The 18,890-nt window shown below is 43.7% G+C and overlaps 1 protein-coding gene across 1 annotated transcript in view; it reads right to left on the reverse strand.

Moving 5' to 3' along the window:
- Positions 1-18,890, reverse strand: part of SLC1A2 (solute carrier family 1 member 2) — a 101,756-nt gene that overhangs the window by 40,941 nt on the left and 41,925 nt on the right. Inside the window, exons 3-6 of the mRNA XM_036763549.1 lie at positions 14,872-15,024; positions 13,495-13,745; positions 9,374-9,542; positions 1,616-1,742 (exon numbers count right to left, since the gene is read on the reverse strand). Coding sequence (XP_036619444.1) covers positions 1,616-1,742; positions 9,374-9,542; positions 13,495-13,745; positions 14,872-15,024 — 700 coding nt within the window. The remainder of the gene's footprint in view (positions 1-1,615; positions 1,743-9,373; positions 9,543-13,494; positions 13,746-14,871; positions 15,025-18,890) is intronic.

The raw sequence follows: 18,890 nt of genomic DNA on the forward strand, positions 1-18,890 counted from the left end.
TGTTCAAATAGCTGAACGTTATTGGGAAGAGGGATTAGAATCATAGATTTAGGGCTCGAAGGGAACTTAGGGGCCACTGAGGATAACTCCCTCATTTTACAGGTGAAGAAACTGAGGTTGAGAATGGATAAGTGTCTTGTTCAGGGTTACACAGCTAGTGAGTTATTGGAGGAAGGATTGGAACTCCTATCTTCCTAGCTTGAGGACAAATCAGGGAAAAATCCAATTCCCTGTAACTTTTATCCACGGTTCCTAGTTCTTACCCTCTGAAGCTAGACAGAATTAGGTTGAATTAGAGCTGTCAAAAATGTAATGGACTGCCTCTTGAGTTAGTAATCTTCCTTCCCCGGCCGCGTTTGTGGGGAGTCCAAAGATATTGTTGTTCCAACTAAGTTTAGGCTCATTGAGGGCAAGAATTGTTGGGTTTTCTTCCTTTGTATCCCTAGCACATAGCACAGGGACCTGCACGTAATAGAAGCTTTAATAAATGCTTATTGAAATGAATAGGTAGGAAGTAGGTCAAAGGTCAACAGTTACTGGATCATAGATTTAGAGTTGGAGGGAGCATAACAGGTTTACACTTTACAGAAAAGCAAACAGGTTTACAGAAGTTAAGTGACTGGTTCAAGGTCGTACAGGCGATGTGTCTGATTCTATTATTCCAAGGCTCATAGCTCTATGCACTACGCTCCACTCACTTTATGAGCTGTGGGATCAGATCCCTTAACCCCGAGATCCTCAGTCTTCCTCATCTGTGAAGTGGGTGTGAGAACTCTCAGCATGGGAGGAAAGGGCTCTGTGCTCTAGAGAGCTTACAAAGGCTAGAGAACTATGATGCTGATATTATACCTGATGCCTCAGATTGTCTGGTGGGTCAGGAGGGTTCTGGGATCCTTCAGGGCAGCTACTTCTGTTTCAGAGTCAAGTCAATATTTAAATAAACTGAGGTCAACAAGCATGTATTAAGAGTATGACCTTTCCAGTCTTGTTCTCAAGTTGATTTGCCTGGCAACCAGGGGCTTTATGTCAGATCAAGGTTGAAAAGGCCACCTCACTGCAGCCCCAATCAGTTCTTTGTGGTATTCTTAAGCAGATTCCCAGGATGATTTGAAGGGGGACTGACCAGTGGATACAATTGGAGTTTAAAGGAATTTTGGACCATGACTGAAATTGATTAAAGTGAGGGACTAAGAGCCACAGAAAGAGAAAATTAGTTCAAAACACAGACTTCAAAATGACTAAGGACTTTTACAATTAACTGGCTGGGTGTGGCTGGCTGGGGGTTGTAACCCTAAAAAGTTCAAGCTATAGAGCCAGAAGACTTTATTGTAACATCCTTGGCTATCATATAAATCAATTCAGTAATAAAACTGAGAAGACCCACGTAGCTAGCGCTGGTAGGGCTGCAACCTTTGTCCAACTTCACATCAAAAAAAACTGCAGTACATACTTAACTATAAACTATATGACTGTCAGGGATATCATAAAGGGGATTCTTACACTGGGTGAGAGATCAGACCTCTAATGACCTCTAAGCTCTCTCGCCTTTCAGATTTTCTATTATAATCCATCCTTATATTTCTGGAAGAGCAAGGTGTAAATAAGTCATACTCACCACATGATCATGGTCACTAATTTCATGACAATTTCATTCAGGATATTGAAAAATTCAACCATCAGCTTGGCCTGCTCTCCCATCTTCCCCATGGCGATGCCGAAAGCAATGAAGAAACCTATCAGACCTGTTGGATGAATCACATCACATGGAAGGACATAAGATAAGGAAGGCGTTTTGCTTCTTTTGGTGCAGCTTCAGATGACAGACTCATAAACTTCAAACTGTAAGCAGGGGTGTGCTGGAGTCAGCTCTAATCAGATCAAAAGAGCTGAATATTAAATTTTCAGCGACAGCATTTACATCTCAGGCAAATTCTACAAGTCATGACTTGATTTATTGTTTTGTTGATTTCTAGACTAAAGAAAGTATTAATGTAAATTAAAAGTGTGTCATGCATATATATGTATATATATATATATATGTATATATATATACATTTAAGTATATATTTATATACACATATGTGTGTGCATATATTTCCTCCCCTCCCCCTGCCCCAAAAAGTCTGTTGTTAAACACCCCTGTCTATCAGGGACTTTAGAGGTGATTTGGTCCAAAACTCACACATTATAAACAAGGTAACTGAAAACCAGAGCATTTCAGTAACTTGTCCAGGCTGATTTTATGTCACTCTCCTTTCCATTCTCTACACTCCAGCCAAAGTGGCTTGCTAGTTATTTACTGAATATTTGTATATATGCTCCTAAAGTTGCAGACTTCAACACTCTTTCTTAGCTATATTCTAACCCTGAACCCTCCTTTGAGATCTAGGTCCTTTTCACCCTGGTACATTTTATCCTGATGCCAATTCCTTTCTCCCATTGTCAAATTCCTTCCAGGGCCTCCATTTTGGGGAGGGGCCCAGGCTATCCGTGTTTGCAACTTTCCGGACTTTAATACCATGCCCCTGAATGGGCATCATCGTCTCACTCACAATCTCCACTCCCTTGTTTTCAGGTCCCTTTTGTATATTTGTCTTCTTCCAAGGTAAGCTCCTTGAGGGCAGGAACTACCCTTCTTCTTGCTTACATTTGCATCCTCAGTCCTTAGCACAGCACCTGGTGTGTAGTAAATGCTTAACTAATGCTAGTTTTGCTTGGAACTCAAAGTTGCATCTCTCATCGCCATGCGTTTCTACCAGCTGGCTCCCAAGTCTATCTGGAATGCATTCATTTCCTTCTCAGCTCTGCCTTTAAAATCCCCAGAAGCCTTTGAAACAGTTCAGGAGCCATTTCTACATATGGATTTTTTGATCCTTCCCCTAGTTGTTTATCTTCTCTCTCCCCCTCAAAATGATTACTTTGAATATGTTTTATCTCCCCAGTAGAATGTAAGCCCCCTAAGGACAAAAACACCTTCATTTTTGTACATGAATCCTCAACACAGTGATTGGCACACAGCAGGTACTCAATATATATTTGTTGAACTGAATTACCCAAGACCCCAAAGGTGGTAAGCACTTAGAACAATAGATGTAGAGGCAGAAGGGATAGTAGGGACCATGAAGTCTAACCTCCTCACTTTATAGATGAATGAAAACTGAGGCATAAGAAGATTAACTTTCCCAGGGTCACACAGCTAATAGATGAGGGGGATTTGAACACAGGTCCTCTAACTCAAAATCCACCTCTCCTTTCCTTGTATCACATTGTTCAGAGAATTACGGTTTATGAATCTATCTATTGTTGAGTTGTTTCAGTTGTGTCCGATTTTTGTGACCTCATTTGGGGTTTTCTCGGCAAAGGCACTGGAGTGGTTTGCCATTTCCTTCTCTAGCTCATTTTACAGATGAGGAAACTGAGGCAAACAGGGTGAAGTGACTTGCCCAGGGTCACACAGATAGTAAGTGTCTGAGGCCACATTTAAATTCAGGAAGATAGTAAGTCTTCCTGACTCCAGGCCCGGAACTCTATCCACTGTACCACCTAGACCTATAAGTCTAATAAGTAATCATTTAAAATAAATGTATTACATTTCACAAAGGAAATGCCTTCTCAATGGATAACTATACCCCTCCTTAACATTTTCCATATGAGCAAGATTATGATGTAAGCCACTATTAGAATCATTAAGCAGCTGAACCCATTTTCATTCCAATCTGAAGGTTAACTAACTCCTTTTCCTCTCCTCCCTGCCTATGAAATCACTTGTAATAGAAATCCATATAATCATGGATTAATCAGGGAAAGGCTTGTTGGGACTTGGGGGTTAGATTGCTAATGTTAGGGCCCGTATTACAGTGTGGGAGAGTGGTGGGGGGCCAGCCAGCAGATGTTCTTCAATGAAGTCTTACGACATCATTGGTGTGGAGCCGAAGGGGACCTCAGAGATCATTCAGGCCCACCCTTTCATTTTACACACGAAGAGGTGAGGTCCAGAGGACTCTTGGGATGATAGGATCATAGCTGTAGAGCTGGAAAGGACCTCAAAAGACATTTAGTCCAGCCCTTCATTTTACAGATAAGGAGACTGAGGCCAGAGAAACAAAGTAACTCATCCAATGCTGCACAGGGAATACATTGCAGAGACTTGGCTCTTTCAGCTTCAAATCCAGAAGAATGTTTCTACAACTTGTGTTATCGAAACCCTATACCAAGACCATGTTTTTCTTTAACTTGTAAGGACATCCTAGGGTGTCTCCAGCTATCTCAAAACCTGATGTGGAATTCCTAAAACAATGAAATCCATTTTCATTCTTCTTTTGATATTGGCACAAGCCTCAATTTGAAATGAATCAAACATTGCTTAAGAATCCAAGACTATCCTTCATCTACACATACAAATCAGTCTGTACAGATTTTAAACAAATGGTTTCCTTTCTTCTTTCTTTCTCTCTTTGTTTCCTTCTTTCTTTTTCTTTCTTTGTTTCCTTCTTTCCTTCTTTCTTTTTCTCTTTCCTTCCTTTTTTCCTTTCTTTCTTCCTTTTTCCTTTCTTTCTTCCTTTTTTCCTTTCTTTCTTTCTTTTTCTTTTTTTCTTTCTTCCTTCCTTCCTTCCTTCCTTCCTTTCCCTTTGTAGTCTAAATAATAAAATAATCAGTTTGAGTCCATTTTTAATTTTTTGACTGGTTTTTGGGGGTTTATGTAAACACAACAATTTTGGCTCACAGCTAACTTGGATTAATATTATTCCTCTAACATTAAGTTCTCTGCCACTAATCTTGCTCCCTTCTTTCTCCCACCATCATCACCACTTCCATCATATTACACATGGAAAACAATTCCAGTCAACCGGAAGTCAACTTATCATCTTGTAACATTGGCGGAGGTAAGGGATTTCTTATAAGGAGTGGGAAACAAGTTTCTTAAGACACAAACATAACCTGACTCTTTTATTTGCTCATGGTACCCATTTGATCATTAGCGATTCTTTTTGGATACTCTGGCAGTAGAATCAGCTCAGTGCCTCCAAGCCACCAGGAGACAGTGATTGGCCTAGGAAAGCCCTAGGCTTGCTGAAAATTGGATCCAGGACAGATCTGAAAACTTTCCATCAAACTGGCTTCAAAACAGATGTACTATTAGGAGGCACCAACCCGGGACGATTTCAGGCTGCATCAAGAGAGGCCTCATGTCCAAGCCTGCTGTCCTCTGGACTGGAGAGACCCCAGACAGATGACTGGGTTCAGCTCTGAGAGCCACATTTTAGAATATGAATAAGCTGGAGGGCATACAGAGCAACAGGGTGGTGAAGGCCTCAAGAACATTCCCATATATGAGAAATAGTTGAAGGAACAAATGATATTAAGCCTAGAGAGTTGAAGGCCTAGGGAAGGGGTTCCTACCCTTTTGGGTGTCATGAATCCCACTGACAGTCTGGTGAAGCCTATAGACCCTTTCTCAGAGTAATGTTTTTAAACATTGAAAGAAATGTGAAATCCCTATACCATTAGTGAAGATGTCATTTTTCCCCCATCCAGGTTCACAGACCCTCTACAATCTATTTCCCCAGGTTAAGAGCCCCTCACTTAGGGGGATATGATTGCTCTCAAGAATTCAAAGGGATGCAATATAAAAGAAGGATGTGACTTTTTTCTGTTGCATCCCAGAGAGGAGGAGGAGTAATGGATAGAAATTGCAAAGAAGAAAATATAGGTTTGACGTAACAGGAAAAAAAAGTGGAATGGGAAGCTTCAGGGCATAGCAGAGGTCTGTGAGCCATGTTTAGATGCCCACTTGTTGGTTATGTCATAAAGTAACTGCCCGGCACAGTGAAAAGAGGGCTGGATTTGGATTCAAAACACCTGGGTTCATATCCTGGCTCTTCCACTTGGGAGCAACATGACCTTGGGTAAGTCATTTATATGCTCCAGGCCTCAGTTTCCTCATCTGTTAAAATGGTGGGTTGGACCAAATGACTTCTAAGTTCTAAATGTACGATCTAGAGGGAATCCTTGGGTGAGTCTGGGTTGGCCTGTGAGGTCTCTCTCCATGGTGAGAATCTTCAATATCTTTGGAAGAAAGTCTATGGGACAAAGTTTTGGTTTGTTCATGGTGGAAATACCAGCAGAAGTCTTCTTCTACACCCTGGGGGGAAGTGAAATCAAAGGCCAAAGATTCCCACCTCAGGATTGGTAGGAACCTCATGCACCCCTCCATTCTCAGAGATGATATATGGGATCTTTTTCTAGTGGCTGGCCCACAGAGAAGTGGTTTGAGCTAAAAGGAATGGGTGCTCCAGGGTTCTGCCTTCCTTTATTCTGAGGGCTTACCCTAGGGCCTTTCCCAGACCAAAAAAAAAGTAGAAGAAAGAAAAAAAAGAAAAGGAAAAAATATGGTGGTAGCCTTCCAGAGAGAGGGACTAGGAAAGAACCAGGCTTTCTGCTGGGATTTCTAAATGGGAATTCTCTCAGGAGGCTGCCTGTGGTTTTCCCGAAGTTTTACACTGCCCTTGGAAAACAATACAAGGCTTCTCATTTCCCTCTGTAAACATCGCATAACCAACCGGACTCCTCTGTATGGGGGCCTGACTGATTGGAGCAATTCATCTCCAGGTCTGACTGGAGGGCCAAGTCCTATGTGAATGAACTTGGGTTGGAACTCGGCAGCACCTCCCCCCCCAGGTTAGATGGCTTCCCAGAATCCGAAGCATTGGAAGACAGCTCTGGAATGTCCTGGGTGACTCATTCCCAAGGCTTGACCCCATTCTTCACTAGGCTGCATCTCCTCTGGGCTGTGTAGGAAACTGTTTGGGTCTCTCCTGCAAAGGGTGCAGCATTTCACAAAGTAGGGAGATCTGGGCTCCACTGAAGATGGCCTGAGAGGTTCATGGAGACCCAGGCTGGGGAGCAGAGCAGCTGTTTGGTAGCAGGGACACTGAATGTGGCTGGCCAAACGCCCTTGCCAATAGAGGAAAATTTCCCTTTCTCTTCCCACTTGCTTCTCTTTATTGGGTGGATTTGGAGCCAAACAACCTAAGTTTAAATCCAAACTTTCTATGGCTAACTGTGTGGCCTCAGACAAGTCTTTTCTATGCCTCAGTTGCCCTAATTTGTGAAATGAGGAGGTTGGGCTGGATGAACTTCTAGGACCCATCCCGTTCAAAATCCTATGTTACTACACCACTCCCTGTTTGCCCTAGTTTCTTCAACAATAAAATACATAATAAATTGTTATGAGGATCCAATGAGACAATATTTGTAAAGCACTTAACACAGTCCTTGGATCATAGTAAGTTCTTGCTTCCTTCCTTCTCATTGTAGTAGGTGCTATTTCTATGACACTTGAAGTTTTCTAACTTACTTTCCTAATAGCCTTATCCCAGTTTACAGATGAAGAAACTGAGGCTTAAAGAGATTTAAGTGATGTGCCCACGATGACATAGCTAGGAAGTACCAGGAGATGAAGCTGAAGGCTAAGCTTTTTCTCTTTTCCATTATGCCATGCTCTCTCTCTCTCTCTCTCTCTCTCTCTCTCTCTCTCTCTCTCATAACAGAATGGGTCCTTTCAACAAACACAAGATTTTGCTTTGGGAAGGATGCTGGCCTTTGGAGTTCCCCTGTACCAATCTGAGATGCACCCTAATCCTTTGATATCAAAACTACTTGGTACTAGCTAAGAAATAGAGTGGTGCATCAGTGGAATAGGTTAGGCATGCAAGACACAACAGTCAATGACTACAGTAATCTACTGTTTGATAAACCCAAGACTCCAGCTTCTGGGATAAGAACTCACTATTTAACCAAAACTGCTGGGAAAACTGGAAAATAGTATGGCAGAAGCTAGGCATAGACCAACATCTTACACCCTATATCAAGATAAAGCCTAAATAGGTACATGGGGGGCAGCTAGGTGGTGCAGTGAATAGAGCACCGGCCCTGGAGTCAGGAGGACCTGAATTCAGATATGACCTCAGACCCTTGACACACTTACCAGCTGTGTGACCTTGGGCAAGTCACTTAACCCCAATTTCCCAGCTTTCCCCCTCCAAAAAACAAAAGAAAAAATAAGCACGTGATTTTAGTTATAAAGGCTGATACTTACCTGTCAGATCTATGGAGAAGGGAAGAATTTATGACCAAACAAGAGATAAGAGAACATTATGAAATGCATATCTAAGTACTGGTTGCCAGAAATGGATGATGCAGACATAATGGCCAGGCTGGCATCAGGAGATATAATGATGTAAATAAGGGGGGATTGGTTTTTCTGGCCCTCTCCTGTCTTCCGTCATTCCTTTTGGCATCCGCTCCCTCCCCTCTCATCCTTTTTAACCACCTATAGAGCACTTCTAGGTACCATGATCCCATCAAAACCATCAAGTACCTTCAAGAGCCAACAATGAGGATGCTGACAAACAGTCACGTGGCCCCTCAACCTTTGCAAAATGCTTTAAAATATTATTTCGTTTGATCCTTGCAACAACCCAGTGGGAGTCGCAGCATGCCAGCCACATCCTGTAGGACAAAACCTTCCTGTGGACGGGGGAGATTGCAGGAAGGAGGATGACTGGCGCAGAGAATTATGAGCAACCAGTAAGGATTAACTCAGTGCCTGCCATGGGCCAGGCTCTGAGTTCGAGGCAGTTAGTGGGTGGATGGGAGTTCAAATCCTGCCTCAAATACTTTGTAGCCTTGTGAACCAGGCCAAGTCTCAACCTCTCTGTGCCTCAATGATCTCATCTATAAGATGGGGCTAAGAATAGTACTTTGGGTTGTTGTGAAGATTGAATAAGGTAAAGTATGTAGAGTGCTTTGTAAATCATAGAGAGTTAAATAAACAGTATGAATAGGTGGCAGGGGCAAATACTGGCCCAGAGGCGATGGCTGGAGAGAGGTGGTAGGAAAATGAATAGCTTATAAAAGTTTATGAAGCTTTTTGCACACATGATCCAATCAATGAAAAAGTATTTATGAGGGGCCTACAATGTGCCAGGCACTGGGGATACAAGAACAAAGAATGAACTAATCCCTACAGGCCAGACGCCTCACAAGAGCCCAGCAAGGTAAATATTTACTATAATAAATATCCTTCTTCTTCCCATTTGAGAGACGAGAGACCTAAGGCTTAGGGCGCATGGTGATTGGCCCCTATTCCCACAGCTAGGATGTATCAGAGGCGGAATCTGGCCCTGGTTTTCGTCTCTGTAAGTCTGATACATTATAGTCCATGGTCTTATCACATTGGCTTCTGATGGAACCATGTTCCTTTCCTCTTCCTGCTGAAAAAGTGAGTCTGTTTAACAAAGCCTCGATCTCCCTGAGCAGGGTGGACAAGCGAGTGAAAAGCCACATAATATAAGGGGAAGGGGCCCCCTACCTAAGACATTCATCCCGTCCTTGAACTCCAAGCCTTTCTTAATAATCAGCTGGGTTTCCTCAGGGGCCTCGGTTTTCGTGTCATTTAGCAGAGAGATGATGGAGCTGGTGGCATTGGCTTCCTCACTGGGCTTGGGCGTGGCCATCACTTTCTTGGTCACTGTTTGGATCTGAGGGAGTGAAAAAGAGAGAGACGCTTATAAACCCGCATAGGTTCATTTCACAAGTTCTATAAAGAAACCCCAAGTAACTCCCCCAGCCTCCCACTCATCGTAGCCTGGGAGAGGTATTAGGTTAGGGCTTCTTAATATTTTTTGTGTCATGGACCCCTGTGGCCATCTGCAGGAACCTTTGGGCCCCCATTTGAATAATGATTTTAAATGTATAAAATGCAAAGGATTACAAAGGAGACTGAAATAGAGTTATCAAAATCTTTTTAAAAAAAGGTTTATGGACCCTAGGTTAAGAACTGGATCATGTGGAGATCATGACCGGATGTTCACCACCTTTCTGTTACACACACACACTCGCGCATGCACGTGCGCGCACACACACACATACATGTGTGCACACACACAAACACACACACACACAGAGGCATACACGTACTGTTATTATAGCTCCCAGGGCTAGTCCTGGATCTCCTCCTTCTCCTGAAAACTAGACAAGGTAGGATGGAAAGATACCTGCTCCTTTCTTAGCAGGAATTGGATTCATTGCTCACAGGCTCCTCAGCGAACAGGTGCCAAATGTCTTCTCTAAAATGTGATGCCCGATTCATGTCACACCTGGACTAATCCTCCTGTTAGGCCAGGATAGGGCCCTGTTTTTCATATGTATACACACACACACACACACACACACACATATATACACATGCATATACATATATATACACACACACATACATGCACATACATGTATATATATAATTTATATATATTTATAATTATAGACTCTTTGTTGTCATTGTTGAGTCACTTCAGTTGTGTTGGACTCTTCACGACCCCATGCTTGGTTTTCTTGGCAAAGATACTGGAGTGGTTTGCCATTTGCTTCTCCAGCTAATTTTATAAATGAGGAACTGAGGCAAACAGGGTTAAGTGACTTGCCCAGGGTCACACAGCTACTAAGTGTCTGAGGCCGGATTTGAACTCAGGATTTGACTCCAGGCCCAGTGCTCCATCCACTGCACCACATAGCTGCACATATACCCTTTAAAGCTGAGGAAATGGAGGCTGGTGGAGGTTATGTGGCTGGTGCAAGGTCACAGAACTAGGGAAGGGGAGGGAACAAGCATTTATTTACAGCCTACTACATGCCGGCTGCTGTGCCAAACACTGAATAAGTACTGTTATTATCTGCCTTTTGTAGTTGACAAGGCTGAGGCACACAAGAGTGGAGTGATTTGCCCAGGGCCACACACCTACTAAGTGTCTGAGTGCGGATTTGAACTCGGGTCTTCCTAACTACAGGTTCAGTGTGCTATCTACTGCACCCCCCAGCTGCCAACTAGGAAGTGGCAGTACTTATCTTAGAGTCATTATTACAACACTTCCAAGAACTCTCTTGGGAAAATCTTAGAGTTTTAGGCATTTGCAATCAATAAGTATGGACATTTCTTGACATTAGGGATGCTAGAGGAAAGAAGTAAAAGAAATGAGAACATCTTTAGAGTTAAGCCGAGACATCAAATACATACAAACTTAGAGTTTAGCACAGCGCTTGGCATACAGTAGGCACTTAATAAATGTTTATTGGATTTGGATTTGGATTGGATTGGAAGTCATCTTGAGAGGGGAGATTTCACTGCCCTGAAAGCAGTCTGACTTCCTGTCGAATTTGTTTCTATAACTGAATCGGCTTTGGATGGTCTCTCCCATCCAAGGTCCTGTATTCTGTGTCTCATCTCAGGGTCACTGAGATCAGTCAGCAAATGTATCAGTGTCCCTCCAGACACACCATTGTGCCAAGAAGATGTGCTCTGCTAGAATAATACTGCTTCAAGGGTACCATTACCTCCGCCTTTCCAATCCATCCTGAACCTTTGGGGTCAGATCTAATTCAAGTTCCAAGGAATATAATAATTGCAAAGCATGGCCTGGAGATGCTCCTTCCCTGTGGGGCAGTATAAGACTTGAGACCTTTTTTTAAGTGGGAGTGTGCATTGGGGCCCTCAGCTCAGCTGGTCAGAATAGGGTTCTAATGACGTGAATGTTCAAGGGGTCAACTCCCTTGGGATAGTGTAACAGTCTTCTCTCTCACACTAGTCAGCTACTGGTTTATATCAAAACAAAAAACAGCATCCTCCCTCCCCATCCCATGCCCCCTTACTGGAAAAAAAACAAGTCAGAATTTATGCCTGACCAAGAGTGGGTGATGAGTGTCTCCTTCAAGCCTGTAGGATGTCCCAGAATTAGGATGTGAGTTAGCGTGAAGAGGAGGAGGACCTAGACATGTCCTTGTCTACCCCTTGCCCTGCCTCTACAACTGTCCTCCCTGTCCAGCTTCCAGGAACCGCCATTCCAGAGCCCAGATAATCTGGGAAAGATCTAAGTTTGTCTCTGGCAAGCCAGGAGGACCTGGTAGAGTAAACCAAGCCAGATGGCTGCCCATTAATTGCTTGGTTCTGAGTGGTTTTGCCCAGAAAGATAAAACTGCCCAGATAGAAAGGGACTTGCTGCTATCCCTCTGACGTACTTCATGCTGTGGAGATCTCTAGTCCCAGATGATAGGGCTTCTGGGGGTTATCAGACACTAAGGATCCTAGAGCTACAGCTGGGAGGGATCTCTGAGGGCATCTAGGCCAGCGCCCCCTCCCCATTTTACAGATGAGGAAACTGAAGCCTAGGGAGGTGAAGGTCACACATAGTGATCTTAAAAGCTGGAAAAGTACTTAACATAAACATTAGGTCATTCGAGCCTCATGGCAACCCTGTGAAATGTGCACTTCAAGCGTTATCCCAATTGTACAGGTTAGGAAATCCGGGGTCAGAAAAGTAAAGTGACTTGTTCCTCGTCACACAGCTAGTGAGTATCAGAAGCAAGATCTGAGCTCAGGTCTTCTTTTGAGTCCAGCATTCTGTCCTGTCCTGGTATTCTGCCTCCCACTGAAAGGGCACTGAAGGAAAAACATACCCTCAGCTGGTACAGAGCATGGGGCAGTCATGTCCTTTAGAAAAGAATAAGGAGCTCATAGGGCAGTGACAGGGCGGTCAAGAAAAGTACAGGAGAGGAAGGAGAGAGGGGCAGAGGGAAGGAAGGGGAGAGAGATAGAGACAGAGAGAAAGAGACAGAGACAGGCAGAGAGACAGAGAGAAGGAGGGAGGGAAAGGAAGGAGAGAGGGGCAGAGGGAAGGAAGGGGAGAGAGACAGAGACAGAGACAGAGAGAAAGAGACAGAGACAGGCAGAGAGACAGAGAGAAGGAGGGAGGGAAAGGAAGGAGAGAAGAAGACAAAGAGAGACAGAAATAGAAAGGGAGAGAGAGATAGAGGGAGCGAAAGTTATGGGGAGAAGGGGGAAAGGGAGAGAAAAGGGAGGAAGAGATAAAGATAAAGACGCAGAGATAGAGAGAGAAAGGGACAAAAAGATAAAGTCAGATAAAAAGAGATACAGAGACAGGGAGGCAGGGAGACAGAGACAGAGCAAGCAAGAAAGAGACAAAAAGAGAGAGACAGGGAGAGTCAGATATAAATATTATATATATATATATATATATATATATATATGTGTGTGTGTGTGTGTGTGTGTGTGTGTGTGTGTGTGGAGGGGGGGGAGAGAGAGAGAGAGAGAGAGAGAGAGAGAGAGAGAAGGAAACAGAGACAATCATATAGAGAGAGAACACAAGAAATAGAGATATAGAGAGAGAGACAAAAGAGATACAGACAGATGGAAAGAGAGCGACAGAGAGACAGAGAAAGTCAGAGAGACTCATATAGAGAGAGATACAGAGATAAGGAGCCAGAAACAATGAGAGAGAGAGAGAGAGAGAGAGAGAGAGAGAGAGAGAGAGAGAGGGAGGGAAGAGAGAGATTGTGACAGAGATCATCCTTTAGTTTTCTTTACTGGAATCCCAGGGACAACCTCTCTATACCTGGGGAAAAAAGTGCACTTTCAGTTACCTGTTGAAAACATGCTTGGACAAGGTTTTCAGGAAATAGGTTTCGGATAAGGTCAAGGAAGGCATCCAAGCTGGACACTTCATCATTCTTCTTCCCGGGTCCCAGCTGCTTCTTCAGTTTGGGGTTCCCTGGGTGGATGGCTAAGACCAAAATGACTCCTAGGACAGCAGCGATGATGGTGGTAGACATGTAATAGACCATGGCTCTTGTCCCCAGGCGGCCACTGGCTTTAGCATCCAAGCCGGAGAGACCTAGAGACAAAAGAAATAGAGCTGGGAAAACCATGACCTAACTCATTCTAGTCATCTGTCCTTGACTATGACATTCAGCCCCAAAGAGAGGACATTGATCATTTTCAGATGAATCAAGCCTAGGGGGGCAAATGAGTGCTTTGGGTCACAGAGACAGAATCAAAGAAAGATTTTGTCAGGCTAGAACAATGGTCTAAATCAAGAGAGGTGAAATTTAGTACAAAAAAGTATCAAGTCCTCCACCAAGGGACCAAATAATCAGCCGTGTGTCTCATAACCCATGTCTCCACATTGGTAGGACTAGAGCATCTTTCTATCTGGCCCGGAACCGTGTGTTTGAGATTTTCTCGGACTTTCTTTCAGACTTCTCCTTTCATTTTATGCTGCTTTATTTCAGTTCTCACCTGTGTTGGTGATTTGGATTGGCTATTCAGAGGACAGTGCTGTTGACTGAGGGAGTCAGCTTGGTATGGTAGAAAGAATGCTGGTTTAGGCGTGATGGACCTGGGTTCAAATCCTAGCCCTGATACTTTTGCCTGTGTGACTTTGGGCAAGTCACGTCATCTGTCTGGGATGTGGTTTCCTCATCTGTAAAATGAGGGGGCTGAACCAGAAAGCATCTGAGGTCGCTTCTTTAAATAATAATTGCCAGGATTTGTGTGTTGCTGTAAGGTTTGGAAAATGGTTTACAAATATTATCCCACTTGATCCTCAATAACCGTGGGGGGGTAATTATTAATAATAATAATGATAATGACGATGATGATACAATGATAGCTCACATTTACATAGTGCTTACTATGTGCCAGGCACTGCGCTAAGCATTTTATAATTATCATCTCATTTGATGTTCATAACAGTCCTGGCAGGCCAGGGTCATGCGGCTAGTAAGTATCAGAGGCCGGATTTGAATTGAGGTCTTCCTGACTCCAGGCCCAGCACTCTGTCCGCTGCATTACCTAGAGCTTTGATAGTATGAACTGTAATTGGGGGTAGGAGACGCTGATTTTGTTTCCTAAATCATCCAGGTAGGGTAGATGACCTGGTTTCTGGTAAGTTTCTGGTAAGTGAGTGGTCTGGGACAAGAGCCCACTTGTTACCCAGATTTTCCTCCTAGCCATCTCACCTGTGATCAAGCTGGAGATGATTAAAGGGAGGATGAGCATTTTCAGCATCCTCATGAGGATGTCTCCCGGGAACGCTATTAACATGACCACATCGGGGTGGATGGGGGACGCCAGGCGAAGAAGACCTCCACATACAGCTCCTAAGATGACGCCTGGAAGGGAAAAGGAAGAAGAAATCAGCGAAATTTTTGTCCCCAAAGACCATATTGCAGAGTGTCCCGTTTCTCCTTCATCTTGGCTTTTTGCAATGTGGATGACAGTGTGCTACAAACGCAACCCCAGCAGGAAACCTGCATCATTAGTGCTCGTGGTCCTGAAGAAGCCAAATTCTCTAGCTCTAATCACTCTGGAAACCAGAGCTAGGAGAGTCATGCAGAGTGTGTTCAAAAAAAGTATTTCTGGGATCTGTTATTTAGTCATAAAACCCCAGAGACTGGAGGTGGGACAGACCCTGGAGAGACAAATGTAGCTCTCATCTCCACCTCTGCTTTCCACTTCAAATCAAAGAGAGGGAGATGTGGATACAAAAGGGAAGGACTTTGATTATTTCTCCAGGATTACTTCATCTTCTAACCACGCATCAGTACAGGCTTGGTAGAGCAAAGATTTGTAAAAGAGCGCTGTCTCTGGTGTTGGGGGACCTGAGTTCAAATCCCACCTCCAACACTTAAGAGCTGTGGGGTCCCAGGCAATCTGCTTCCCTCCCTGACCCTCAGTCTCAGGTCCTTCCCAGATCTAACTCTCTCATCTTATGCCGATGTTATTAACAGATATTCTTTGAGTATTTTTAAATTTGCAAAGCATTATGCAAACATTTGAGGTCACATCCACATGTATGTATGCATGTGTAAGCATATAGGTATGGATATATGTATATACACATGCATACATATATAGGGAGAGATAGAAAGAGACAGAGACATGGAGAGAGAGAGGAGAAAAGAGAAAGAGAAAGAAGGCAAGAAAAATAGGCAGAGACATGGATAATGGGGGCGCAGTAGCGATGGTTTCTCATGGGGAAATGCCCTCCTGCAATCAAAGCCAGTTTGATCCAAGAAGCATTTATTAAATACTGACTGTATACAAGATACTATTCAAAGCACTGGGAACACGAAGCAGAATGGAGAATTGTTCCTTCTCTCAAGGATCACTTATAGTTGAAAGGGATCTCACAGGTCATTTAGGTCTCGTTTTCCAGATGAAGAAACTGCGGCCCAGGGAATTGAAGTAGCCTATCCAGGCAAATAGGTGCTAAATATAAAAGGTGGGATTCGAACCCCTGCCCTATGACTTTCTTTTCACTTGCTACTTTACTGACATTGTGGGATGGGGAGGGATATAACATATAAAGATAAGAGGGAGCACTCATGGGGAGGGGAATCAGGCAATGCTTTCTGTGGGCCCTGGAGCAGAGTCCTGAAGGAATCGAGGGGGTCTCAGAGGCACCGTGGGTATGGACAGCCTGGACTGAGGCAGATCAGCAGCTCGGCTGTCATTTAGACTCTTGGAGAGCTGCCTGGGGCACCCAGAAGGCATATGACTTACCCAAGGTCACACCTCCACTATGTTTCACAGGCACATTTGAACCCAGGGCCTGTCGATTCCAAAACAGGCCCCCTCTTTCCATTATGTCCTGTTCTCTCTCACCTTTTCACATATAATCATATTTTTGGAGTTCCTGTTTTGTGAGCAGTAGGGTTGGGAAAAATGGCTTTTGTTCGTTAATTATTGTTAAGTTGTTTTGGGGAGAGTAAACAGGTCAAAACAATTTGGAAACGCTGACAGATAGTGAATCACAATCAATTTGGACTGTTTCACACAAACAACTGCTTGTGAGTTTACAGTTAACTGCCCAAGACCACATCAGAAACCGCAAGAGGGATCCGGATGTTCTCTACGGCCAAAAAGCCCCTGCAGCAAGCTCAAAGGAGGAACTCATAATGCACTGACTTCAGGAGTCAGTCCCAGAGGGGGCTTGTGGAGTTCAGAAGCTGAGATGGAGAGGGAGCAGAGGTCCAGAGGCCTCTAAGCGTATTCCCCACTGTTTCCCACAGCCCTTTTCAGTCTGAAAAATGGAAAATCCCACTTGTTCAGAGATGCAGGAAGTCCTCAGTGACCTATGGAAAACCTACCCATGGTGACAAGTTCAAAGTCACTGTTCTGAGTGAACTCATCAGAAGTTGTTGAATATCTGTTCCCCAAACTCCCAGCCAATGCGGCCCAGAGTAGCTGAGCTCCAGGAGGGCCAAGGAACAGATGGGTGTGATGGGCAGAGATTCTTAGGGGGGAAATGAAACAGATGGAGAAGTTACACAAGGGTTCATTCTGGGGACTGCAGCCATCAGCTGCCAGTGGGAGCCGATGCAAGTCCGCTTGCCCTGAGGCCCTCCATTCATGCTGACTAGACAAGTTCTGGCTAATAGTCTCAGTGGAAAAGAACCAATTTTCATTCATCTAGACCTGGAAGGGACCTCAAAGGCTGCCTAACAAGTTCGGCCTCCTAATTTTACAAATGAGGAAACTGAGACCAAGAGACAAAAAGTTGCTTGCTTATGGATCATGCAACCAGTAATTATGGGATCACATTTGGATCTCAAGTGGAGCTCAAAAGCCATGGAGTCCAAACTCCTCATCTTACAGATGAAGTAACTGAGGCCTGAGGAGGGGAAGCAGTTTGTTTAAAGTCTCACAGGTGGGAGTCAGAAGAGGGAAGTGACCCTAAGTCCACAGATTCTAGAAGGCTGTATCCAATCCACCATATCGGGACTTGATTTTCCTGCTCTAATCACCTACTTTCTGCCTAGTTATTGCAGGAAGAACAGATGTTTGTTTCAAAGGAGCCCCTCCCTCAGTGGATTGGCCCCCATTTGCTAAGGTGACAAACTCATCTATATTCATATCCTGTTTGCATAAGGCTAGATGAGATCTAGGGATCCCTCCCAGGGAACACCAGCATCTTTTAACAGTGGGCTTCTGATGATCAAGCATACCTTTGTTTTCTCAGGTTTGCTGATGAATTTTATTTTTTGTAATTTGTAGAACGAGCCAAAAGAATCTTATCACAACTATATAAATGTATATTTGTATAACTAGTTCTCTGCTATCCGAAAAGCAGGAAGCCGAAACTCAACCTTCATGGTCTTGACTCCATACTTAGGGAAGAGATACCCTGACTAAAGTTTTGTTTTAAAATCTCTTTTTCAAAATCCTAAAGTAGTGTTTATTTTAACTAAGAGCCTTATTACACTGGTGTAGTCATGAAAAGATATTACCCTTGTTGTGTCTAGGCTTTGCTCCTTAATAACAGCAATGTTCTCTATGTGGCCACCAAGAAGACATGATTTGACCATTATTATAAATGAACCCACATACCACTAAGGTGCATTATTCTAGGCTCTTACCATGTATTTCATGTATTAAGTTCCGTGAATATTATTTTTTAATTTAAGTCTTGGTTTTTCTTTTGGGGGGTTGGATAAATTTCACTACAATCCTATTTTACTACATTTAAGCAATGTTTCTATTAATGCAGTAAGTGAAAAGCAAATTGCAAAGGAATCTTTCTTAGCTCGTTGAGCAAGAACAACACTTTGGATTGTTCAAAAAGGATATTATGCGACTGTTCCTAAGTTAGAGGGGACCCACCACTATGGCAAAAGTCACCCATTGATATGTCAATGAGTCAGTGAAATCATCGAGGCAGGGACTTCTTCCAACAGGACAAATAGTGACTCTTTTCTGGCTGCCAAGTCAATGAGACTTTTGTCCACACCCTTCTAGGAAGCCCCCATGAGGCATCAGGGGCAGGGGAACCTGACGTGCTGGGCAGCTGGCTTGAGTCTGTGGACGTTGTGTAGATACTGATGGAGTAAACGGGACTGGCCATTGATTGTTCCTTGTTCTTACTTATACAACTGGCCCAGCCATTCACCTCTTGGGCAACATCTCTTCTTCCCTCTCTCTTATGCAATTCTTGGTGGGGAACAACGTACTGGGGCCCATTCCTGGCTGCCACGTG

The sequence above is a fragment of the Trichosurus vulpecula genome, chromosome 6 (genome assembly GCF_011100635.1).
Source record: "Trichosurus vulpecula isolate mTriVul1 chromosome 6, mTriVul1.pri, whole genome shotgun sequence".
NCBI lineage: Eukaryota > Metazoa > Chordata > Mammalia > Diprotodontia > Phalangeridae > Trichosurus > Trichosurus vulpecula.